The 26,361-nt window shown below is 43.7% G+C and overlaps 1 protein-coding gene across 1 annotated transcript; it reads left to right on the top strand.

Annotated features, from left to right (window-relative positions):
- Nucleotides 1-283: 283 nt before the first annotated feature.
- Nucleotides 284-25,699, top strand: smim7 (small integral membrane protein 7). The gene is made up of 5 exons (XM_078198028.1): nucleotides 284-425; nucleotides 2,112-2,153; nucleotides 6,673-6,725; nucleotides 18,699-18,789; nucleotides 22,058-25,699. Exons 1-5 carry the CDS (start codon nucleotides 400-402, stop codon nucleotides 22,071-22,073), a joined length of 228 nt encoding a protein of 75 aa, XP_078054154.1. The 5' UTR covers nucleotides 284-399; the 3' UTR covers nucleotides 22,074-25,699.
- The last annotated feature ends 662 nt before the right edge of the window (nucleotides 25,700-26,361 follow it).

Below are 26,361 nucleotides of genomic sequence, written 5' to 3' on the forward strand. Positions count from 1 at the left end.
TTTGGGAGGTTTGGGGAAGTGATTTGGGGGATTTTTGGGGTGTTTTTTTTGGGGGTTTGGGTGTGTGATTTGGGATTTTTGGGGTGTTTTTTGGGGGGTTTGGGTGTGTGATTTGGGATTTTTGGGGTGTTTGGGTGTGTGGTTTGGGATTTTGGGGGGAGGTTTGGGGAAGTGATTTGGGGGATTTTGAGGTGTTTTTTGGGAGGTTTGGGGAAGTGATTTGGTGATTTTTGGGGGTTGGATGTTGGCTGATTTGGGAATTGTGACGTTACTTGGGGCACCCGAGCATTCTGGGTAGAATCGGCTTCCGGCTGTTCCTATTGGTTGTGGGGCAGGTCGTGTGTGCGCTGGTTGGCTGGCCTTCGCTTCCGTTGAGGTTGCACCGGGAGCTGGAGGAAAATGATCGGAGACTTGATGCTGTTCAGGTAAAGGCCGGGAGGTAGGACCCGGGGGGGGGGGGAGAGAGACAGGCAGGGCCGGTTTGGGGGGGAGAGACAGGGCCTTTTGGGGGGGGGAGAGACAGGGCCTTTTGGGGGGGGGAGGGGAGAGACAGGGCCTTTTGGGGGGGGGGAGGGGAGAGACAGGGCCTTTTGGGGGGGGGGGGGGAGGGGAGAGACAGGGCCTTTTGGGGGGGGGGGAGGGGAGAGACAGGGCCTTTTGGGGGGGGGGAGGGGAGAGACAGGGCCTTTTGGGGGGGGGAGAGACAGGGCCTTTTGGGGGGGGAGAGACAGGGCCTTTTGGGGGGGGGAGGGGGGGGAGAGACAGGGCCTTTTGGGGGGGGGGGGGAGAGACAGGGCCTTTTGGGGGGGGGAGGGGGGGGAGAGACAGGGCCTTTTGGGGGGGGGGGGGGAGAGACAGGGCCTTTTGGGGGGGGGAGGGGGGGAGAGACAGGGCCTTTTGGGGGGGGAGGGGGGGGGAGAGACAGGGCCTTTTGGGGGGGGGAGAGACAGGGCCTTTTGGGGGGGGGGGGGAGAGACAGGGCCTTTTGGGGGGGGGAGGGGGGGGAGAGACAGGGCCTTTTGGGGGGGGGAGGGGGGGAGAGACAGGGCCTTTTGGGGGGGGGAGGGGGGGGAGAGACAGGGCCTTTTGGGGGGGGAGGGGGGGGAGAGACAGGGCCTTTTTTGGGGGGGGGAAGAGACAGGGCCTTTTGGGGGGGGGGGGAGAGACAGGGCCTTTTGGGGGGGGGGAGAGACAGGGCCTTTTGGGGGGGGGGAGAGACAGGGCCTTTTGGGGGGGGGAGAGACAGGGCCTTTTGGGGGGGGGGGAGAGACAGGGCCTTTTGGGGGGGGGGAGAGACAGGGCCTTTTGGGGGGGGGAGAGACAGGGCCTTTTGGGGGGGGGAGAGACAGGGCCTTTTGGTGGGGGGGGAGAGACAGGGCCTTTGGGGGGGGGGGAAGAGACAGCGCCTTTTGGGGGGGGGAGAGGCGGGTCCTTTTGGGGGGCGGGGGGAGAGACAGGGCCTTTTGGTGGGGGGGGAGAGACAGGGCCTGTGGGGGGGGTAGAGACAGGGCCTTTTGGGGGGGGGAGAGACAGGGCCTTTTGGGGGGGGGGAGAGACAGGGCCTTTTGGGGGGGGGGAGAGACAGGGCCTTTTGGGGGGGGGGAGAGACAGGGCCTTTTGGGGGGGGGGGGAGAGACAGGGCCTTTTGGGGGGGGGGAGAGACAGGGCCTTTTGGAGGGGGGGAGAGACAGGGCCTTTGGGGGGGGGAGAGAGACAGGGCCTTTGGGGGGGAGAGACAGGGCCTTTGGGGGGGGGAAGAGACAGCGCCTTTGGGGGGGGGGGAGAGGCGGGTCCTTTTGGGGGGCGGGGGGAGAGACAGGGCCTGTGGGGGGGGGGTAGATACGGGGCCTGTGGGGGGGGGGGGTAGAGATGGGGCCTGTGGGGGGGGGGGTAGAGACGGGGCCTGTGGGGGGAGGGGTAGAGACGGGGCCTGTGGGGGGGGGGGGTAGAGATGGGGCCTGTGGGGGGGGGGGGGGGGGGGAGGGAGACCGGGCCGTGGTTTGGGGGGGGGGGGGAGACGGGGCCGTGGGGGCAGGGATGGGGAGGATGAGTGTGGGAAATTGCTCGAAAATTTGTTTCTTCTTCTGTTCTCTTTGTTTAATCTCTTACAGCACCTTGCTGATGAATGCAGGAGCTGTGCTGAACTTCAAACTGTGAGTATGGAAACTTGGGTCAAGCTGCAACAATGTGTATTTTTTCTGCTTCGTGCTGACGTTGTCTCCAAATTTGTAAGATTGGGCAATTTCTAGAGAATTTCAACCTTGTGTTGAAGCAGTGAGTCCACTTTGAAAGTACTCCATTACATGTGAAGCATTTTAACGCCTCTTGTTCATGAAAGGCGTTATCTGAACTTGTAAAATCTTTCATTTTAATTTTACTACCCATTTGTAGGGAGTTGGGAGTGAAAAATAGTTTGGTTTGTATCAGAGACCTGTGTTTGAATATGGGATTGATAGTTCATCAAGGTGAAGTGTGTGCGCTTGCGGGTCAGAAAGAACAAAGGAGAAAGTCTGTGACAGGGTACAGGGCGAAAGAGATTAACAAAAGATTTCATGATGTAAAAGCCAAAGAAAATGGTTTTATAGTAGCCATCTGAATACAACATGAAAGGATAAAGAAAGAAGCCAACAAAAAATAACACAACATAATGGCAGCAGAGGTTTAAGTTGTTGGACTCAGTGTTGAGTCCAGAAGTCTGAGACATTTGGACTACGTTGCAATACTGTAGCAGGCATTTACAGGTCAGCTGGGAGCAAGAATTAAAATGCCAACAGCGACAGGAAACTTGGGTCATGCTTACAGACTGAACGGAGGTGTTCCACAAAGAGATTATCCAGTCTGTCTGAAGTCTCCAATGTAGAGATGGCAAATACAGTATACTAAATTGAGAAAAGTACAAGTAAATCCCTGTTTCACTTGGAAGGAGAGTTTGGGGTGTTGACTGGTGAGAAGGAAGGTGAAAGGACAGGTCTGAAATCTCTTGTGTTTGAACAAAAAGGTGTTATAATTTCGGGGTGACTGAAGAGTGGATCACAGTGCTGTGGAGGGAATGACCCCTTTGGAATGCTGAAAGGGAAGGGTAGGGGAGGATGTGTGTTCTGGCGGTATCACACTGGAGCGAGTGAAAGTGGCAAAGGATGATCTGTTGAATACAGAGGCTATTGAGCTGGAAGGTGAGACAAGGGGAACCCTATCATGGTTCTGGAAGGGAAGGGGTGAGAACAGAATTGCCGGAAATGTTTGGATATGGCAGAGGGCCCTGTCAACTGCTGGGCTGAGGGTGATGGGAGCAATCTTCACTTCTTCAACTCCACTCACTTCCTCCAAATAACTTCCTCAAATAAAAGGTGTAGCTAATGGGTACCTGCTTGGGTCTTTTAGTGGGATATGTGGAACTCTCATTGGGTGCCATTCGCTGCTTTTGCCATGAGCTGGAAAATTTCATTGACTTTGTTTCCAATTTCTATCTTCTCTCGCCTTCATCTGGTCTATCTCAGAATTCTTCCCTTATTCTAATTCTCCATTTCTGTTTCTGGAGATAGGCTATCAACAAATATTCACTGCAAGCCCAAAGCTACCTCAACTGCACTTTCTCATTCTCTACTTCCTGTAAAACACTCCATTCCATGGTACCAAGGCTATGGCACTTCATGCAGAGGTATTGGAGAAGCTGGGTTGTTCTTTATGGAGCAGAGAACATTAAGGGGCAATTTCACAGAAATGTTCAAAACCATGAATGGTTTTGAGGGAGTGACTATGGAGAAATTTCTTCTGATGACGGAAAGCTCAATGAGCAGAGGACACTGATTTAAGATGATTGCAAAAGGAACCAGCGATGAGATTAGACTTTTTTTTTTACGGAGTTGCGATTGAGAAAACGAAAAGGGTAATGGAAGCAGAATCAATAATTTTCAAAAGGGAATTGGATAAAATATTTGAGGGGGGTATAATGCAGAGTTTTGGGGGAAGAACAGGGTAATGGAATAGTTGCTTCATAGAGCTGGCATAGACTGAATGACCTTTGTGCTGCATCATTCCATATTCTTGGATTCTCAGGAGGCTTGACAGGGTAGAAGCTGATAGATTATTTCCCCTTGTGGGAGAGTTCAAGTAAAGTTTATTTATTAGTCACAAGTAAGGCTTACATTAATACTGCAATGAAGTTACTGTGAAATTCCCCTAGTTGCCACACTCTGGCGCCTGTTCGGTCAATGCACCTAACCAGCACGTCTTTCAGGATGAGAGGGGAAACCGGAGCACCTGGAGGAAACCCACGCAGACACGGGGAGAACATGCAAACTGCACACACAGTGACCCAAGCCGGGAATTGAAACTGGGTCCCTGGTGCTGTGAGGCAGCAGTGCTACTGTGCTACCATGCCACCCTCCCCAGCCTAGGACCAGAGGGCATAATTTCAAAGTAAGGAGTCACCCATTTAAGACAGACGAGGAGGAATTTCTTCTCTCAAAAGGGTGGTGAATCTATGGATAAAAGCAAATTGGTGTGGGTGCTGGAATCTGAAACCAAAAGAGAAAATGCTGGAAAATCTCAGCAGGTCTGGCAGCATCTGTAAGGAGAGGAAAGAGCTGACGTTTCAATTCCAGATAGCTCAGCTTTGACAAAGGGTCATCTGGACTTGAAACGTCAGCTCTTTTCTCTCCTTATAGATGCTGCCAGACCTGCTGAGATTTTCCAGCATTTTCTCTTTTGGGATTAGTGAATCTATGGAATTCTTTACCATAGAGGCTGGGTTAAGTATGTTCAAGGCTGAGATAGATAGATTTTGAATCAGTAAGGGTAAGGTTATGAGGGTAAGGTGGGAAAGTGGAGTTGAGGATTATCACATCAGATCAGTCATGATCTCGTTGAATGGCGGAGCAGATACTTTACAGATAATGTCCCAGACACCACCATCACTATTCCTGGGTATGTCCTGTCTCACTGCCAGGACAGATCGAGCAGAGGTGGCAGCACAGTGGTATACAGTCAAGAGGGAGCTGCCCTGGAAGTTCTCAACATTGACTCTGGACCCCATGAAATCTTGTATCAGGCCAGACATGGAAAAGGAAACCTCCTGCTAATTACCATGTACCAATCCCCCCTCAGCTGATAAACCAGTCCTCCTCCATGTTGAACACCACTTGGAGGAAGAACTGAGAGTGGCAACAGTGCAGAATGTACTCTGGGTGGGGGACTTCAATACCAGAAAATGCTGGAAAATCTCAGCAGGTCTAACGGCATCTGTGAAGAGAGAATAGAGCCAGCATTTCGAGTCAGGGTGACCCTTCGTCAGAGCCTACACCTAGTACAATTACAAGGTTCATGGCTGCAGACTAACATTTTGTGCTTGCCACACTTTCTAAACAAAATAGTGTTGTTGCCCGTCTAATGCCCTGCTAGAGGGATGGAGTTTACAAACAGGGAGGTTATGTTGCAGCTGTATAAGGTGCTGATGAGGCTGCACTTGGAATACTATGTACAGTTTTTGTCTCACTTGAGAAAGTAAGGAGACAAACTTACTGGCACTGGAGGGGGTGCAGAGGAGATTCATAGGTTGATTCCGGAGTTGAAAGGGTTGGCTTATGAGGAGAGTCTGAGTAGACTAGGGTTATACTCATTGGAATTCAGAAGAATGAGGGGGATCTTATAGAAACATAAATTATGAAGGGAATAGATTAGAAGCAGGGAGGTTGTTTCCACTGGCGGGTGAAACCAGAAGTAGGGGGTTTGGCCTCAAAATAAGGGGGAGCAGATTTAGGACTGAATTGAGGAGGAACTTCTTCAGTCAAAGGGTTGTGAATCTGTGGAATTCCCTGCCCAGTGAAGCAGTTGAGGCTACCTTGTTGAATGCTTTCAAGGCAAAGGCGGATTATTGAACAGTAAAAGAAATAAAGGTTATGGTGAGCGGGTGGGTAAGTGGAGCTGAGTCCATGAAATGATCAGCCGTGATCTGATTGAATGGCCGAGCAGGCCCGATGGGCCAAATGGCCTACTCCTGCTCCTGGTTCTTATGTTCTTGTGTACTCCCTGCATATTGCACAGTTTCAGGCAGAAGCCACAAAATTCTCCAACAAGTGAGGGCATTAAGTAGATTGGTACGGTTATAAATATTCTATTTTAGAAATTGGCAGTAGATTAAGGGTGTCTTGGTGGCACAGTGGTTAGCACTGCTTCATCATAGCGCCAGGGACCCGAGTTTGATTCCTGCCTTGGGTGACTGTCTATCTGTGTGGAGTTTGCACGTTCTCTCCATGCCTGCGTGGCTTTCCTCCTGGTGCTCGTGCTCTGGTTTCTTCCCACGGTCCAAAGATGTGCAGGTTAGATGGCTTGGCTATGGTAAATCTGAGGGGTGGGTGAAGGGCCTGGGTAAGATACTCTGTCGAGAGCTGGTGCAAACTTGATGGGCCAAACCCTTTAGGGATTCTGTGATACTGCTGAATGCAAATACTGCGAGCTCCCTGCCTTGTGCCACTCTTAAACTAGCTGCTAAAACATGTTCCTTTTACGAAAACCCGATTTAAATCAAAGGGGCCCTGTTTGGGGCAATCCAGAGCACAACATCCTGCTTCATATCTCGGGTACCACTGCCTGCCTCACCCCCGTACCTTCCTTAATGATAGATTCTTTTAGACTAATCTCCATTGCTCGTACTCTGATTTGTTTGTATTCCAGAAAGAGAAGAGAACTGCAAGGTTTTGGAGAAGATGGCCATGAACTGACAACAGGTAAACTATGTTTTTAATTCTGTCAATCCTCCTGGTTTAGCATTTCTTTATGGAATCTGGTTCTCCCAGTGTAAGTCATGGTTTAATACCTCGTTACCGTAACACACTCATTCATGAGGATGGTTGGATGTCTCACTCTTTCCCCAGTGTGCTCTTTCCATCCCCTGTTATGTCTCCTCTTCCTGTGCTCACTTATCCCACTTGTGCTGCTTGTATCTATGTTGCACAACAGTTGATGCACAGGTTTGCGCAATTATCATCGTTCTAGTTTGACTTGTTGTGAACCAGCTCTGACTCACCTTGCTTTGTATAGTTTTGGATGACGGTGTGTCAAGCGTGTTGTTTACTGAGCTTTTAGCAGTATCACTGCTGAATTTTGCACACGTTTGGAGGAAAGATATTTTCAGTAGGAAATCAAAATTTACAGCATAGGATGGCTTTTCTGAGAGTAAAATTAGTGGATCATTTATTAAAAAAAAGGAAATTTCTGAGTTCAAGAATCACAGTTGTGTAACTTAGGAACTATTATATCAACAAGAATAATAAATATTTTGAATGCAGAACTATTTGACGAGAACTTTTAATTTTTGAACAAAATGATCATCTTGCTATGTGTGCTTTTCGTAAGAATGTCCATTTGTTCCTGATGTGGAGATCCTTCAAGGAGGTCCCAGTTTGCAGGGTTCCTGGTTTGATGAGCTAGAGTTTAGTCACTGTGAAGCATGTGAGGCAGATGTAAAGTCACATTTCTGAATTTTGCAGTGAATTCACAACCTTCAACATTGGAAAGATTGGGTGATATTAAGTACAGAATGGTGCACTTTCCTATGCCTGGCCAGCAGGTGGCATGTCTGGCCATCATTCAGAAGCTCTTGTTCCACCATACCTTGTGTTTGGCTTTGCACAGCTAAACTTCCCATCAGGTCAGAAAAAATGAACTTCAGAATGCAACACTGACCCAGTTTACTGGGATTGCGTTATCTGATTAAAGAAAGCAAAACATGAGAAAGGATAAATTGAAGGGGCAAGGGAGTATCGGTACTTTTCATTTCAAGTACTCTCCATTTTTGAACAAAATGATCATCTTGCTATGTGTGTTTTTTTTTAAGAATGTCCAATTGTTCCTGATGTGGAGATCCCTCAAAGTGGACCCATTTTGCAGGGTTCCTGGTTTGATGAGCTAGGGTTTAGTCATTGTGAAACATATGAGGCAGATGTAAAGTCACATTTCTGAATTTTGCAGTGAATCTGTAGTAGATTCATAAAGCTAACCCCAATGGCCTAATCAGTATGGCAGGGAGAGGTGCCATGTCCCAGGGTCAACATAGCAGTGGTAACATTGATATCACTTCAAAATAATTGGCTAAAGTAGTATAATTTGAGCAAAAAAATACACTTGCTCTCTTTTCCCGCTTTAATGCCAGCTTGAAGAAAGTGAGTACAAATTATTCTTCTGGGCACAAGCACATAATCTCAGCTGATATTCCAATCCAGTACTGAAAGGGTGCTGAGCTGTCAGAGATGTCTCTTTTTAGATGATTCATTAAACCGAGGCTGCCATCTGCTTTCAAGTGAACATAAAAGATCCCATGGCATTATTTTAAGGAAGAGTAGAATAGTTCTCTGTCTCCTGGGCCCAATATTTATCCCTCAGCCAGCACCTAAAATAGATTATCTGGTCATTGCCATATTTCTGGCATCTTGCTGTGCAAAGGACAACATCACTTTTCAACCAGGATGCTGAACTTACAAAAATATTTAATCTGTCGTGAAGAACTGTGACATCCTGAGGTCATAAAATCAATTATTAAAATGAGGTTGTTCTTTCCTCCTGCGTGTTCACTTCCCTCATCCATCTGTCTTTTTCTCTCTCTTTCATGGATCCTCATCTGCCCACCTGCCACTTGTCCCATTTTAAAATTATAAAGAGGAAGCTATAGAGATGTTTGCATTTTAGGGGAGACCAGACTTAATGAACCTAAATCACTGATGAATTCCAGTACTGAATTCAGGCAAAACCTCTTCACCCAGAGATTGGTGAGAATGTAGAGCTCACTATCACAAGGGGTATTTGAGGTGAGGAAGCTTGATGAAAACATGAGGGAGAAAGGAATACATTGATGGCGTTAGATGAATCAGGGTAGGTGAAGGCTAGCATGGTGTGGACCTGTTGGACTGAATGACATATTTCTGTCTTGTAAACATTATGAAATGTGATGGTACTCATTGACAGAATACTCCATAGACTCAGCTGCCATCTTAGTTTGTAGCCTAACAGGCATATCGTGTTATGGCTGCCTTCACACCTACATTAATCTGCCCGAGTCTCTAACTCTCACTGCCTGCTCCACTATTCAAAGATTTCATGGTTGTGGCAATGGATTGGCACTGCACTTTTCTGTGTGCAGCTTGTCTATTTTGGAACTTATAGTTTTGTCTTTTGCTCCATGGAAGGTTTCTGTCCTACTTGGGCTCTCCCAGATTGGTTTGAAAGCCTAAAGAAATCGCATCCCTGTGGAATCCATGGGAGAACAGGAATTGCTCAAAGGAGAATATGCTCCCATCTGGTTTGCCTTCTGCTATTCTGGTAGTCATGTGATACAGTAACAATAGAGTTGTTAACTAATCAGAACAACTAATCTCTGTTAATTAGTCTGCATCAGAGGCAGACATGAGTTGAGAGAAACCCCCCAGTGGTGGAGGACTTTGGGACCGATGGGTCAAAGTCATTTGTTCCTTGCAAGCATACTACACTTACGACACGTCACGTCTCAAATTATTCACTTGAGAAGAAATGTGCCGTCTAGCAGGGGCTCGGAGGATCAGATTTTTCATGGCTGATGTGGTTGATTGAAGTCTTGAAGTTAATTTTGTTCCCTTTTAAAAAAAAGTGACTTTTATTACATCTTTCTGAATCCATGTATTTATCTGAGTGTTATATTCCTGTTTTGTCTTTTTAAAGCTTTACTCTCAAGTAGCCATCCTCACTTCTTCCCAATTTTATATTTCTGTAAATCTCTGACTTGCTCTTCCTCTCTCCTTTCTTTCTCCCATTCCTCCTGAGACTTGCTGGAAAGTCTGTGCTCCAGCTGCTGCTGTCTCTGTTGCACATTGAACAGGATAGGACAGGGAGGGGGTGAATAATTTGCCTGGCAACAGTTGGTTCCCTGGTGGTCTCCCATCAACAAGGGGAGCATTTGCAGACTGCTTAATGTCTTCACTTTGAATTTATTGTTTGTCTTTAGCCAAGTGATCAATGACTAAGCTTCCTTAACTTGTGTTAGTGCAATTGAGTACAGTCCTGATGTTCCTGTTTTTTTTGAGACAGCACCTTGTGTAGACCATCAAATTATCTGTGTTAAGTGCTTCTTGACTAAAGCTATCATTAATCTATTTCCCTCAAACTCACCAATCACCCACCCGTGCTTTCCTGCTCCATCCCTGACCTTTGCCTTGCTATGTATTATAAATATTTCATTTTGCATTATTGGATTCTTCCTCTTCCTAATTTTTTTCTGTTGATACACACTTTTTAGTTTAATTTCCCTTCATGTTGACTGATTAGAAATGTTTTCTTCCTGGTTCTAGTTCTAAAATTGTGTGCGCGCTTCCGACATTTCTCTTTGAATGCTGGACAGGAGGGACAGCACTGACTTGGCAGATGCAGAGTTTTGATGCTGGGTTATCTCCTAATTCCGGCACGACCCCAGGTTCCCATTCCAATTGCTTGCTGGTAGGCAATCTTCATCACTGAGGAGATATGGAGCATCTGAAGTGACCTGAAAGTATGTTTCATGCTCTTGACTGGGACTTGAAGCTGTGATTTCCTGTCCAATATACAATCACAGTCACTGAACAGGCAGCCATGTTCATTCTTGGACAACAATATTCCGTACATTACTCATGTAAAAAGAGAGACTTGTAAAAAAAAAGTAAAAATAGATAAGTCCCCTGGGCCGGATGGGATTTATCCTAGGATTCTCTGGGAGGCTAGGGAGGAGATTGCAGAGCCTTTGGCTTTGATCTTTGTGTCGTCATTGTCTACAGGAACAGTGCCAGAAGACTGGAGGATAGCAAATGTTGTCCCCCTTGTTCAAGAAGGGGAGTAGGGACAACCCTGGTAATTATAGGCCGGTGAGCCTTACTTCTGTTGTGGGCAAAGTATTGGAAAGGATTATAAGAGGTAGGATTTATAATCACCTAGAAAGGAATAATTTGATTAGGGATAGTCAGCACGGTTTTGTGAAGGGTAGGTCGTGACTCACAAACCTTATTGAGTTCTTTGAGAAGGTGACCAAAGAGGTGGATGAGGGTAAAGTGGTTGATGTGGTGTATATGGATTTCAGCAAAGCGTTTGATAAGGTTCCCCATGGTAAGCTTTTGCAGAAAATACGGACACGTGGGATTGAGGGTGATTTAGTGGTTTGGATCAGGAATTGGCTAGCTGTAAGAAAACAGAGGGTGGTGGTTGATGGGAAATGTTCATCCTGGAGTTCAGTTACTAGTGGTGTACCGCAAGGATCTGTTTTGGGGCCACTGCTGTTTGTCATTTTTATTAATGACCTGGATGAGGGCGTGGAAGGATGGATTAGTAAATTTGCGGATGACACTAAAGTTGGTGGAGCTGTAGACAGTGCGGAGGGAAGTGGCAGGTTACAGAGGGACATAGATAAGCTGCAGAGCTGGGCTGAGAGGTGGCAAATGGAGTTTAATGCGGAAAAGTGTGAGGTGATTCACTTTGGAAGGAGTAACAGGAATACAGAGTACTGGGCTAATGGTAAGATACTTGGTAGTGTGGATGAACAGAGGGATCTGGGTGTCCATGTGCATAGATCCCTGAAAGTTGGCATCCAGGTTGATAGGGTTGTTAAGAAGGCGTACGGTGTGTTAGCTTTTATTGGTAGAGGGATTGAGTTTCGGAGCCAGGAGGTCATGCTGCAACTGTACAAAACTCTGGTGCGGCCGCATTTGGAGTATTGCGTACAGCTCTGGTCGCCGCATTGTAAGAAAGATGTGGAAGTGTTGGAAAGGGTGCAGAGGAGATTTACCAGGATGTTGCCTGGTATGGTGGGAAAATCGTATGAGGAAAGGCTGAGGGGCTTGAGGTTGTTTTCGTTAGAGAGAAGAAGGTTAAGAGGTGACTTAATAGAGGCATACAAGATGATCAGAGGATTAGATAGGCTGGATAGTGAGAGCCTTTTTCCTCAGATGGTGATGGCTAGCACGAGGGGACATAGCTTTAAATTGAGGGGTGAGAGATATAGGACAGATGCCAGAGGTAGGTTCTTTACTCAGTAGTAAGGGCGTGGAATGCCCTGCCTGCAGCAGTAGTGGACTCGTCAACATTAAGAGCATTCAAATGGTTATTGGATAAACATATGGATGATATTGGAATAGTGTAGATTAGAGGGGCTTTAGATTGGTTCCACTGGTTGGCGCAACATCGAGGGCTGAAGGGCCTGTACTGCGCTGTAATGTTCTATGTATTTGTAAAGCATCTTTCATGACCTTAGGACATTCTAAATTGCTTTACATCCAATTAAGCAGTTTTTGACATGGAGTTATTGAGCTATTGTTGTAGGAAACATAGGAAATTTAGCAGTCAATTTTTGTACGGAGAGATTTCACAAGAAGCGATGTGATGCTGGAAGATGTTTGACATCCAACTGAGACAACAGATTAATGTTTAGTTTAATGTCTCATCTGAAGAATGGAACCTTGAATAGTGCAGTACTCCCTCAATACTGCACTGGAGGATTAAACTAGATTATGTGCTCAAATCCCTGGATTGGGACTTCTGACTTAGAGAGGGCACTATAACTGAGCTATAGGCTGCACACATTGTTTCTTTAAACAACTTAACTTGGCATCTTTTAACATGGTAAAATATCGCAAAGAGCTCCAGAGGAGCATTATGAAATCAAAATTAAACACAGGTGATATTTGAATGGATGACCAAAAGCTTGGTCAATGAGCTAGGGTTTGAGGAATATCTTAAAAGGGAAGATCTCAATCTATCTAATTGAAATGGAAGGAAAGTAAGGATATGAATGCATTTGAGTGGATTCTGAAAATATTTGAGAATGGTTCCAGGGACAAGGGTCTTCACTTAAATGATAGGTTGGACTGGCTATAGTTGTTCTTGGAGAAAAGAAAGCTGAAAGGAAATTCGTGGAGGTGTTTAAAAGTGAGAGGTCAAGTCTAACAGAGAACCTGTTAAAACCAGAGGACATTGATTTAAAGTGAATGGCAAAAGAACCAATGGCGACGTGAGAAAAATCTTTATTATGTAGCATATGGATCAGTCGTAACGTGGTACAGGAAGCCATTCAAATAGGGTCAATTAATTAAAATTCAGTGGTAGAAGGGGACGGTAGAGTCAGGTGGATAGACACTGTTCTGTGCAGCCGAGAGCAAGAGTTCCAAAGGTTGTATTGCCTCCTGGTGCCAGGGTTCAGGACATCTGGTCTGGGCTGGAAAAGAATGTCGGGTGGGATGAGGAAGATCTAGTTGGCATAATCCATGTAGGTACCAATGACATCAATAAGACTAGGAAAGAAGTTCTGCATAGGGAATAAGAGCAGCTAGGGGCTAAATTAACAAAGCAGAACCTCAGCCTCAAGCAAATCAGTGTAGGGTAAATAAAATTGGAGAGTTCAACACGTGGCTCAAAGATTGATGTAGGAGAAATGGGTTTTGATTCATATTGGGGAAGATGCAAGCTGTACCATTGGGTTAGCTTCACCTGAATCCTGTTGGGAGGTATTCTGGCAAATTGCATAACTAAGACTGTAAACTAAATAGTTGGGGCGAGGGATCAAGTGAGGAAAGATGTTAAAGGGAGAGGAAAAGGCAAAAGAGCAGGGTAGCAATAAGGATACTGAAATCTGTGTGTGGCAGGAAGGGACAGAGGACAAGTGTACTAGCAGATGAAGCTAGAGAATGCAAAAAAAGTAAAAAGACAGAATGAAAGGATCCGTATCTGAATGTGCTAAATATTTGTAACAAAATGGATAAGTTGTCAGCTCAAAAAGAAATCAATATTTATGATCTGATAGCTGTTACAGAAACATGGGCTGAAGGATACCAAAGGCTGGAACCTGAATATTTAAGGGTGTGAGATATTTCAGAAGAACGGGAAGCTAGGAAACAGAGAAGGGGTAGCTCTGTTAATTAAGGATAACTATAAAATAGAGAAAGATGACCTTAGTTCTAAACATCAAGACATACAATCATTTTGGGTAGAGCTAAGAGGTAGCCAACATAAGAAGTTACTTATGGAAGAAATAATGGGGGCTTGTGAGAAAGGTACGGCGATAATCATGGCTGATCTTAATTTACGTTTGGATTGGATGAATTGGATCGACAAGGTAGTTTGGAAGATGAGTTTGTAGAGTGTTTTTGGGACAATTTCTTTGAGCAATAAGTTCTAGAGCCAACCAGAGAGTAGGCTGTTCTTGATTGGTAATGTGCAATGAGACTAGATTAATTAATGACCCAATAGTAAAGGCACCCTTAGGCAGCAGCGAGCATAAAATGATTGAATACTGTTTTAGGGAGAGCCAAGTTGGTCTGAGACCAGTGTTTTAAACTTAAGGGCAATTATGTGGGTATGAAGATGGAGCTGGCCTAAAGTGAAGTAGGAAATTATGTTAAGGGATTGGTCAGTAGAGAGCCAGAGGCAGATATTTAAGATTATTTCACAACACTCAGCAAAGATGCATTCCAGTCAGAATGACGAATTGTGGCTAACTAAGGAAGTTAAAGGGAGTATCAGATTGAAAGGAAATGTGTATAATTCCATGAACATAAGAACTAGGAGCAGGAGTAGGCCATCTGGCCCCTCAAGCCTGCTCAAAGGTTAATGGAAGATTGGACAAAATATAAAAACCAACAAAGAATGACTAAAAAAAATGAGAGAAATTAGAGTATGAGCATAAGCTAGCTTGAAACATAGAAACATCTCTACAGGTATTTATGAAGAATTAGAGTAACTGAAGTGAGCGTTGGTACAGAGAGAGAGTCTGGGGAATTAATAATGGGAAATAAGGAAATGGTAGATCAATTGAACATGTATTTAATATTTTTACTGTGGTAGTCAGAAATAACATGGCAGAAATAATAGTGAATCAGGAGGTGAAAGGGATAGAGGAACTTCAAACAATTACAATCACCAGGGAAAGGGTACTGAGAAAATTATTAGAGCTAAAAGCTGACAAGTACCCAGGCCCTGATGAACTTCATCCTTGGGTCTTTTTAAAAAGTGGCTGTTGAGACAGTAGACACATTGGTTTTAACTTTCCAAAATTCCTTTTGACTCTGGAAAGGCCCCATCAGATTGGAAAATAGTGAAGATAACTTCTTTATTCAAGGGGGGAAGCTGAAGGCAGGAAAATATAGGCTAGTAAACTTAATATCTGACATGGGGAAAATGCTAGAATCTATTAAAGAGTTTATAGCAGGGCACTTAGAAAATCTTAATGCGATCAGGTAGAGTCAACATGGTTTTGTGAAAGGGAAAGAGTGTGAGACTAATTTATTGGAGTTTTTCGAAGAAGTAACAGGCAATGTGGATAAAAGGAAACATATAGATATGTACGTGGTTTTCCAGAGGGTACTTGACAAAGTGCCTCATTAAAGATTACGACACAAAATAAGAGCTTATGGTGTAGGGGTTAACGTAGTAACATGTTAGTTAGCTAACAGGAAAGAGTTGGGGGAGAGATATACAGCACAGAAATAGGCCCTTTGGCCCAACTCGTTCATGGCAACCAGGTTTCCTAAACTGAACTAGTCTCATTTGCCTGTGTTTGGTCTATTTCCCAATGAGTCATTTTTGGGTTGGCACGATACATCAAGTGGAGGGCCAAAGGGACCAGTGCTGGGACTGATCCCTTTGGCCCTAAAGTCTAAATCAACAACTTGGATGGAGGGATTGGTTGCTAAATATGCAGATGACACAAAAGATAGATAGAAAGTTAGGAGTCTCCAAAGGGATATAGATAGGTTGAGTGAGTGGGCAGAAATTTGGCAGGTGGAGCATAAGATGGAAAAATGTGAATTTGTCCACTTTGGCATGAAGAATTGAAAAGCAGCATATTATTTAACAGCAGAGAAATTGCTACAATTGTGCAGGGTTCTGGTGAGACCAAATCTGGAGTATTGTGTATGGTTTTGGTCTCATTTAAGAAAGGATGAAATTCCATCAGAAACAGTTTGGAGAAGGTTCACTTGACGAAACCCCTTCAGCCTGGGAATATCTTAGAAGGAAAAGTTGGGCCTGTATCCATTGAAGTTTAGAAGAATAAGAGCTGAAACAATTAAGATGCTGAGGGATCTCGACAGGTTGGATGCTGAGATGTTTTCCCTTATGGGAGAGATAAGTATTAGAGGACATAGTTTAAGAATAAGGGGTCTCCTATTTAAGACAAAGATGAGGAGAACCTTTTTCTGAGGAGCATGAGCCTGTGGCATTCTGTTCCCCTCAAGAGTGATGGATGCAGGGTTACTGAATATTTTTAAGGCAGAGATAGATTATTGACTAACAAGGGAATCAAAAGTATTCAGAGGTAGGCAGGAAAATGGTGTGGAGGCCACAGTCATACAGGCCATGATCTTATCAACTGGCAAAGTAGGCTTGAGGGGCTGAAGGGCCTACCACTCCTAATTCATAGCTATGTATCTATTTTCCTACGTTTGCATGGTCTGGAATGCACTGCCTGAGCACATGGAGGAAGGCAGATTCAGTCATGATTTTCAAAAGGTTGTGATTAAGGAGTAGATCAGGGTGATAGAAATAACAGAGAATGATCCTTTGAATGTGGAGGCTGGGGGAACGACATCACGGTTCTGGGAGGGAGAGAGAGGAAATGGGTCGATCACGATTGAGTGCCCTGTTAATCATGCTGGTGAGGAATCCTGGGTTGAGGGAAAAGGCAAGCATAGTCAGGAAGATGGGATGGAGAAACTGGGAGAATGGAATGGTGTTCTTCCAGGAAGCAGGCTGAGAGGGGATTTAGTTGAGGTAACTGTGTGAGTCGGTGGGCTTTTAATGAATATTAGCAGACAGCTTATCCCTAGAAATGGAGACAAAGGTCAAATGGGAAAGATGGAAATTGGAAGCTATTTCTGGGAGAGAGCAGGAAGTGGCACTGTTACAGTTATCGATGTACTGGAAAAAGAGTTGGCGGGGGGGTGCGCTGAGTAGTTGTGAAACAAGTAATGTTCCACATACCCGACTAAAAAACAGGCATAATTTATTTCATCCCACCCACCTTTTAACCTATCACAGATAATCTCTAACCTTCCTTTCTACTTCCCCTGTACCCTTTCAACAGCATAAAACCCATCACATTCCTATTTCCCTTCAGTTCTAAAAACTTGAAATGTTAACTCTGTTTCTCTCTCCACAGATGGTGCCAGAGTGTTTGCAAAGCTTTGATTTTATTTCACCAGCTGACTTTAGTCATTTGATAGTACAGAATGTGAGTATCGCTGAAAAAGGACACATTGAATATTTTCATCAAGACGTTCACAGGAATACCAAATGTAAAGGGAATAACTATTTATACTTAATGAGAAGAGAGTGCGGATTAGTAGGCAAGTGAACTCTGATGGTGTTACTATGGAGAACACACCAGATGACTGATAGTTAACTGCCAGGCTTTGTTTAAACTCAAACCAGGCAGGTTAATTATGATTGGTCAAAGCATTTCTTTGTTCATTGCCCTGGGGAATGAACCAGAGAATGGCTGTTACCTATTTTGTTTAGTTGAAACAGGTGTAATGTGTGTACATGTTCTTTCTGTCTGCAAAGAACAGGGCTCTGCCACACTGAGCCTGACTGCATAATCAGGATTACTAAACAAGTGTCCATTTGTGGAATCACGTTTAATGTTGAACACCTTGTATTTTGCAAGCACAGACTTCTTGGGTATGGGCAGGTAGTGGGGTGGTGGTATTGTCACTGGATTAGTAATTCAGAGACCCAGGACAAGATCTGGCGACCCAGGTTCAAATCCCACCGTGGCAGAAGTTTGATTTTAATAAAAATCTGGAATTAAAATCTAATGACCATTGTCGATTGTTGTAAAAACCCATCCGGTTCACTAATGTTCTTGAGGGAAGAAAATCAGCCGTCCTTACATGGCCTACATGTGACTCCAGATCCACAACAATGTGGCTGACTCTCAAATGCACTCTGAAATGGAAGACAGGTAGAGGTGAGCAATGTTGTCTCAGCCAGTGACACTCACATCCTGTAAAATGAATTTTTTTTAAAGTGAACAGCTGAAGGGACATGCTGTTTTATATGATCTGCCAGTCTTTTGGGACATTTGGCCTACATCTAGCATCACCAGCACTGAAATTCATACATAATTTGTGTGATAGGCAGAATCCTTTTAGTGGCAAACTCCACTTCTATTGCTACTGCATAGTAGCGGAGTCAAATTACATGGTTTGTATTTAAACAAAGATTGGCAGTTAGCTGTCAGTCATTAGTTAACCAGTGCATTCTCTGTGGCAACGCCGCTACCAATCAGAGTCCACTTGCCAACTAATCAGCATGCTCTCCTCATGCAGTATAAATTGTTGTTCCCTTTACATTTGGTATTCTTGCAAATTGTCCTGATGAGTGCAAGACAAAAGCTTCAATATGTGTCTTTTTTTCAGTGAAACTCAATTATTGATTTTTCAGATGAGATTGAGCCAAGGCCTCATCTGTTCTCTAAGGTGTATATAAAAGACAATGAGCAGAGTAGTTATCCCCAGTGTAATGGCCAATATTTATCCCTCAAAACAACATCTCAAAAATAGTTTTAGTTGGTTAGTCACATTATTGTTAATGGGACAAAGCTGTGCAAAGTTTCTGCATTGCAATAGTGATTACAATTCAGAATTAGATGTGAAGTGCTTTGAGACATTCTGAGGCCATTAAAGGCACTATATCAATGCAAGTATTTTTTCCCTCAGGTGATAACGTCAAAGAGTTCCTGCTGAGTCTGCGCTACTTCCGGATCTTCATTGCCCTGTGGAATGTCTTCATGATGTTCTGTATGATTGTGTAAGTCCAGAAACTACAATATACTAATTAATACAGCAACCTATATCATATTTTCTGTTACCTCTGAAAATCTTCATAGAATCATAGAAACCCTACAGTGCAGAAGGAGGTCATTCGGCCCATCGAGTCTGCACCGACCACAATCCCACCCAGGCCCTACCCCCACATATTTTACCCGCTAATCCCACTAACCTACACATCCCAGGACTCTAAGGGGCAATTTTTTTAACCTGGCCAATCAACCTAACCCGCACATCTTTGGACTGTGGGAGGAAACCGGAGCACCCGGAGGAAACCCACGCAGACACGAGGAGAATGTGCAAACTCCACACAGACAGTGACCCGAGCCGGGAATCGAACCCGGGACCCTGGAGCTGTGAAGCAGCAGTGCTAACCACTGTGCTACCGTGCCGCCCTTGTTTGGCATTCACATTTTAAAAGCTGAGTGTTAAAATATGTTCAAATCTTTCAGCACTAGACTGCTAGGGAATCTCAGTCTTTATTGATCTTGGTCCTCCTGTATTGGGGGAGTATTTAGGGCAGAGATGGTGGCATACTGGTTATGTCACAGGACTAGTAATCCAGGACCCCTCCCACATGCAATTTAAATTCAATTAATATATGAAATAACAAAGAAGTTTAACAAAAGCTAGTCTCAGTAATGGTATTTACTTCCTCCACCACTGGCACACAGTGGTAACAGTGTGTACCATTTGCAGAAGGCCTTGCAACAACTTAGCAAGACTCCTTTGACAGCATCTTCCAAATATGATCTCCAGAAGAACAAAGACAGCATATGCAAATTCCCCTCCAAACCATTCTGACTTGGAACAACATCATCATTCCTTTCAGCGTTGACAAAGGTTCATCTGGACTTGAAACGTCAGCTCTTTTCTCTCCTTACACATACTGCCAGACCTGCTGAGATTTTCCAGCATTTTCTATTTTGGTTTCAGATTCCAGCAACCGCAGTAATTTGCTTTTATCACCATTTCTTCACTGTCGCTGAGTTAAAACCCCCTTCCGAACAGCACTGTGGATGTACCTACAGCAATTTAAGAAGGCAGCTCACCACCACCTTCTCAAGGGCAGCTAAGGACTCACAATTGATGTTGGCTTAGCCAGTGATCATGGGTCATGAATGAATAATTTTTTTAAATTGTAAAGCTGGGACCCAGTTGCAACTGGAGAAGAGCCTTATACAAGTCTCTTCTGCCTTCAGCTTTCAAGGCCCCAAATTCTAGAATTCTCTCCTTAAAGCTTTCTCTCTCTCTCTTATAATCTCTTTAAAACTCAGCTCTTCGACCACGCTTTTGGTTTCGTGTCCTAATATTTCCTTATGTAGCCTGATAAAACTTGTTTGATAAGACACCTGTGAAGTACTTTAGTTGTTTTTATTATATTAAAGGTCCTCAGAACATACGAAAGCAAGAGTGAGCCATTCGGCCCATCGAGCCTGCTCCACCGTTTAAACAGTTCATGACTGATCATCTACCTCCACACCATTTTTCTGCATTACCCCATATCCCTTGATGTCATTAGTATCTAGAAAACTATACATTTCTGTCGAGAACACGCTCAATGATTGAGCTTCCACAGTGCTCAGGGATGGAGAATTCTGAAGATACAGGATCTGCTGAATGAAGAAATTCCTCCATCCCAGTCTTAAATGACTCACCTCTTCAGGTTCTAGAATCACTAGCCAGGGGAACATTCGGTCTGCATCTACCCCAAAACACCCGCAAAAATGTTCTAAGTTTCAATGAGATTGCCTCTCATTCTTTAAAACACTACATAAATGCAAATTGTTGTTGCTGTGGTCTAGATAACCTTGCAGTCCATGTTGATATCCACTATCCCCCATGTGCCCAGTCTCTATTGCCAACAATAATGAAGCTTAGAACAAATGCCAGCTTCCACAACACAGGAAAGGAGAGAGACGTCCAGCATGGAAGCTTAGTTAGGGGTCAAGTGCATTGTGTAGAGATTCAAGGAAAATGGGCAGGAGGTGATGGGGAATACCTCAGGGCCAGATCTCGTCCACAAACTGTTAAATGAAGCTTCTAGGCTGTTGTTAATTTTGGAAAAAAAAACTTTTATTCATAAAATAAAAGAACATTACAAACATTTCAAAATGGCCATTTCAAAATTGCAATAATATTTAAGTTTCTACATGCATCATCTTGCACTCTTGAGGTGCTTCAATACAGTCAAACATTACAGACATTTCAAAATGCTCAAATTGTGCTCTGAGGTGTTTCAACACAATTGTGATGTATGTAATATTCACCATATACATTCAATGTGAGTCATACAGCCGGAGGGGGTTCTATACAATTCCCCCTCCCTTCAGTGCACTATTGCTGAAAGGTCTTAGACAGCGACCTTTCCTCATTGTGCCATTGTGTTTGGCTGACCCAAGCTTTAGTGCATCCTTCAGCACATAGTCCTGGAATCTGCCAGTCTGCAAAATTCAGTCGAAGACAATTCTTGTACTGGAAGACTAACAAGTTTCGGACAGACCAAAGAGTGTCTTTCACCGAGTTGCTGCTGATCCTACAGCAGCAGCTGATGTTTGTCTTGATATGCGTCCCTGGGAACAGCTCATAGAGCACAGAGTCCTGCATCACGGAGCTGCTCAGGATGAACCTCGACAAAAACAACCCTCGTCTCTCTCTCTCCAGACCACCTTTGCAAAGGCGCATTCCACAAGGAGGTGGACAACGGTCTCTTCCTACCATATCCACCTTGAGGGCAACGTATGGATGGGGTGAGACTCTGGGTGTGTACAAAGAATCTGATAGGGATGCCCTTTCTCACCACCAGCCAGGCTAGGTCTTGGTTGTTTGAAAATTCTGGTAATGACGCTGCCAAATGACTGTCTGCTCAGGAAACCATCTGATCTGCCATCTCCTTTTGCTGTAGGGCCTCTAGGACGTTACGTGCAGACCACTGCCTGATAGACTTGTTGTTTCTCTGCGTAACTCTTTCCACGAGGGACAGGTGGTAGGGCATAGTCCAACTACCTGAAGCGTTCCACATCAGCATGGCCAGTGCCTAGGCTGTGAAGTACTTTAAGACAGTCCTGAGGTTGTGAAATGTCATTTGTACAAACTTGGGTTCATTTTTCAATGCTTTGCAGGAAGGTACATGGGTTTGTGGGGCTGGGGCATCTTGAATTGTGTGAAATTGTCCTCATCAAGTCATACTATTTTATAGTGGTCAATATTGTTTTAAAAAGTAGCTGATCCATTTTTTTCTTTTCTAGGTTGTTTGGATCTTGAAACCTATTGATGCTGTGAAAATAATGCAATTTGGGACAGCCCCCTGGACTGGATTCTTAGCAGGCACTTTCCCTTCTCCATTAGAATTTCTCCAGTTGTTCAGTTTTGAGGGTCAGATGTGTTTTTCCCTACCTACAGCAATTGTACATATCCAAAGTCTGGTATTCTGCAACAGCAGCTACAGAGGTGGTAGCAGCTGTCTGGTGTAACTATCTCAAAATTTTCCCCTCGTTCTCTGGACAAATCATGTGTTTAAAAAGTTTTCCCCACACTACACAGTTGGAAGAGCTGGGTTGCTGGTAGTTATCTACATTGTTCCATTTTAGTTTATTCCAGATAAAAACTGATTCAGTTCTAGAAAGTCAGGCTGTGACATGTAGAATTCTGCCATAAGTAAAATACTTAGTGAATATTAAAATTATGTTGAATACTTAAACAAGTTGTTGCTATCTCAGCAAATTTATTCTGCATTTAAAATAATAAACAGGACAATTGTGTTGATTTTAAAATAAAAAAATCCTTGTTTTCATGCCAGTTTGAACTGTCAGTAGCTGTATCTAAAGTGTACTCTTTGTAATCACACATGAACTATACAAAACACAATCTGCAAGTTTAGAAGCACTGTGCCCACCATTATCACACTGGTCCTGACTGGCACAGAAATAACAGCTAATTAACCCACTGTTTTGTAGACTCTAGAGATGGTTGAGATTCTTTGTGCTGAAATCTCTGTTGATCTGTAACTTGCACGTAATGCACCCTCTTTCAGTGGTATTGATTTAATGTAGATATTAGGTTTTCTTAAGATGCCAACGTGACATTGTGTGCAGAGAGAGACTGGGAGAGAAAGTAAGTGATTCATGAAACTGCACCACAAAAATTGATCATTTTAAATTCTTACAGTAGAAATTTATGCAAATATTGCCTAATGGCCTGGTCTCTAACCATTAATCTGCTGCCACATACACAAAGTTATCACCATTTACTTCCCTTTGTATTTTTTCTACTGAGTTATACAGCTACAGTGGGACATTACCCCAAGGAGCAATTCTCATTACAGCCTGAAACTTGTAGTCATACTTGTCCTTTTCACCTGCAGATTTAGAATCAGCAGTTAGCCAGCATGAGTCAGTGAAATAAACACTTCAGTGGGCATCAGTTTCAGTGCCACCAAAGAATTCATTACTCAATACTGTTCCCTTCAATAAATCAGCGAGGATAATGAAAAGGTTCATGTCCCGTGCCTAAATATTTTAATATACCCACTCCCAACCCACACGTTCAGCTACCACATTTGGGATTAGCGTTTATTCATTGCCTGCGTTGGATTCTCATTGGTGATGCAAGTTCTCCATTTTTAAGTACTTCAAAATATAATTTATGCCCTCTGGTTGACTAGTGGTCTGTGCAGAATTGGTGTCCACGGGTCTTTGCTAGAAGTACTGCCCATAACTTGGACACTTGTAACTCTTAAGGCAATAGTTTACATCCACCATTTGAAGAGTAACAGTTAAAAGAACAATGGTTATGTGCTGCGATTATGTCTGAAGGTGAAGCATGCTCTACTGTTGGGGGAGTGGCAAAGTATGTCATAGAAGCAGCCCCTCATAAGTACACTGAGTGTGGACTCTATTATGGCTGCAGTGCAGGAATTGCTAAGTTGCTTAACTGTCCTTTTATTTGAGGCCATGATGTAAAATGAGAGAAGTGAAATGTTATAAATTGGGGTGGGTGTAGTAAGCTACCTGCTTATAATTGTTTTTTTAATGACATTTTCACAAGTGTCCATAAATGTGCTAACCGTTGACGCCACTAAAATGAAACTCAACTCGAAGCTGCAAATTTCTACAGTGAGCACAAATTGTAGTACAAAAACATGTCAATTTGATTTAAAATCCCTTTAACCCCCCTCCCCGAAAGCTATTAAAAGGAGCTACCACTGGGCATAGCCCTGTTTTCCATTTGTCTGCAGGCTAGTTATTTGTAATTCTGCTAATAGTGAGCTGGAAAAGTTGAGCATGTGGCTCATGGAGCATGGTGCACTTACTACCATTCAGACATGATTGCACTGTACCAAAATCATTATATCTGATACCTGATCACAGAACACTAAACATAAAGCAAAATCAGTTTCTGAGTGAATTTTTTTTAACCACACTTGTGCATTATCTCTGATTGGATTATTTAATGATTATTTGTATTTAAAGTATTTGTGACCTTTCTCATGTTTTTGTCCAATTTGAATTGTTCCATTTCCCATTATATTAATTTTTAGAAATCACAGTTTTGTGAAATGGGGAAGAGGAGTAAAATGGGGTAATTGAAATACATTAGTTTGCTCTTTGAATCCAGCTTAAATATGCAGATCACATTTACAGAGCTACTGGACAACACACTTAACCACAGTTAAGGAAGCCTTCCAAAAATCTGGCTGGCAGAATGCTTGCATTTATTAGTCCGACTGAATCTCTGGATGACTGGGATACAATTCCATTCGATGTGTGAAATGGCAGTTAGAATTTCCTTCCATGTAGACATACTCGCACACCACAAAACTTCCAATATGCTGCTGAAGTATTGCGAGTGGAATATGTCAAGTTCAAATGTTAGACTTTGAAGAGGATATAACGTAAAAATATGGAGAAGTAACTGACTGTATAAACCTGGTGTTAGGAAAGCATCACAGTGAGTGTGACCTGCGTAGGCCCAAAAGGATTTGTTGAAAGTAAATTTTGGGAGATAATCCCCAGATAGACTACTGGATAAATAGGTTATTTCTGCAAGATTCCAAAATCTTAGCTGTCACCTAACCTACAATATACAAGACTTTGGAGTACTTAATACAAACAGTGTCCAAAGTAGAAATATATTTCATTCACTCGTGAAACACATTTGATTTTAATGGAGCAATTAATAGAATCTTTTTGGCATTTGTAAGTTGAGTGCTGATTAATGACTGTCTGGTACTCAGTTCATGATCACTTCGTGTGAACGTCAATTATTAAATTGTGTTTCACTTATCTGTTTCTGAATGAATGAATAATGCTGAGTTCTAGCTTCTTCATAAATCAACTCTTCTCTCAATTTTTCATCCACATTTTAAGGTGATCCTTTTTGTTCAGAGCATTGTATGGAGTTGACTTTTTGCTGTGCTACCTCTCATCTACATCTAACCATTTCCTGCATGACTGCACCATGCCTCCCCCCTCCGCTCCACCCCCACCCCTCATGAAAAGTATGCAGTGTGCTAGGGCTGGCCAGAGCAGGTGGCCTGATTTTGGCATGCTGCCTGGTAAATGTGACTTCCAGTTGCCTATGGTAAAGGTAAATCTCTCTGGTAATTAGTTTGGTTACTATAGGCAAAATACTGCCTAAAACTGCTGCTGCAAAGATCACACAATCCTGTTTGAAAATGTACATTGCCAAATTTAATACAGTAACTGTGGTAGTGTGCCCCTTTTAAGTTCTCATAGGGTCCTGTGACCTGATCGGGCAGGAGGGTGCATATCCTGGAGCTGAGTACAGGTTTTTCTTGCCAGTTAGAAGTCTGGATTCATGAAGTACGATAGCCTTTATATCACATTCTGTACGTCGTTACTTACCTGAATAAACTGTTCATTCATTAATCTATTTGGTTGCCCGTCTTTGCATGATACTACATTTGGTAATGGGGATCAATTCGAGTGTCTTCCTACTGCTGCAGAAAGCGGGAGAGCAGACCTCTTGTGGAAGCCTTTTCGAAGTAAGCTTATTCAGCTGTCTGTCAAAATGCCCCTTTTTGGGAAATCAGACATACTCAACCCTAATATGGAGCAGTGGGTGCAATATGTCAAATGGCCTGTGCTAGTTTTAAGGCCAAAGTGGGGGGAGGAGAAGCAACAGGTAATCCTATTAACAGCCTGTGGGGCTCCAGCCTATAACCTAAGCAGGAGTCTGTCTTCTCCAGATGCCCCCCGACTCTCAAACTTTCGAGGAGCTTGTGGAATTAGTTAAGGGACATTATCATCTGAAGTCCTCTGATAATGCAACATTACAAATTTAATTTGGTGACAAGAGCCCCAGGGGAATCAACAGCGGTGTTCATGGTGTGCCTAAGACAAACGGCTTAGTGCGAGCTTGTGTCTGCACTCAATGGCATGTTGAGAGACAGGCAAGATTGTGATGTTAACAACATGACTATATAAAATAAATTATTAGCAGAGGCAGAGAGGTCACCCAGGCCATAGAAAATCCAGGAGAGGTGGGAGGGAAATGTGTGCAAGCAGGTGAGGTCCACCAAGTTTGGCAG

Source organism: Mustelus asterias, chromosome 26 (assembly GCF_964213995.1).
Source record: "Mustelus asterias chromosome 26, sMusAst1.hap1.1, whole genome shotgun sequence".
Taxonomy (NCBI): domain Eukaryota; kingdom Metazoa; phylum Chordata; class Chondrichthyes; order Carcharhiniformes; family Triakidae; genus Mustelus; species Mustelus asterias.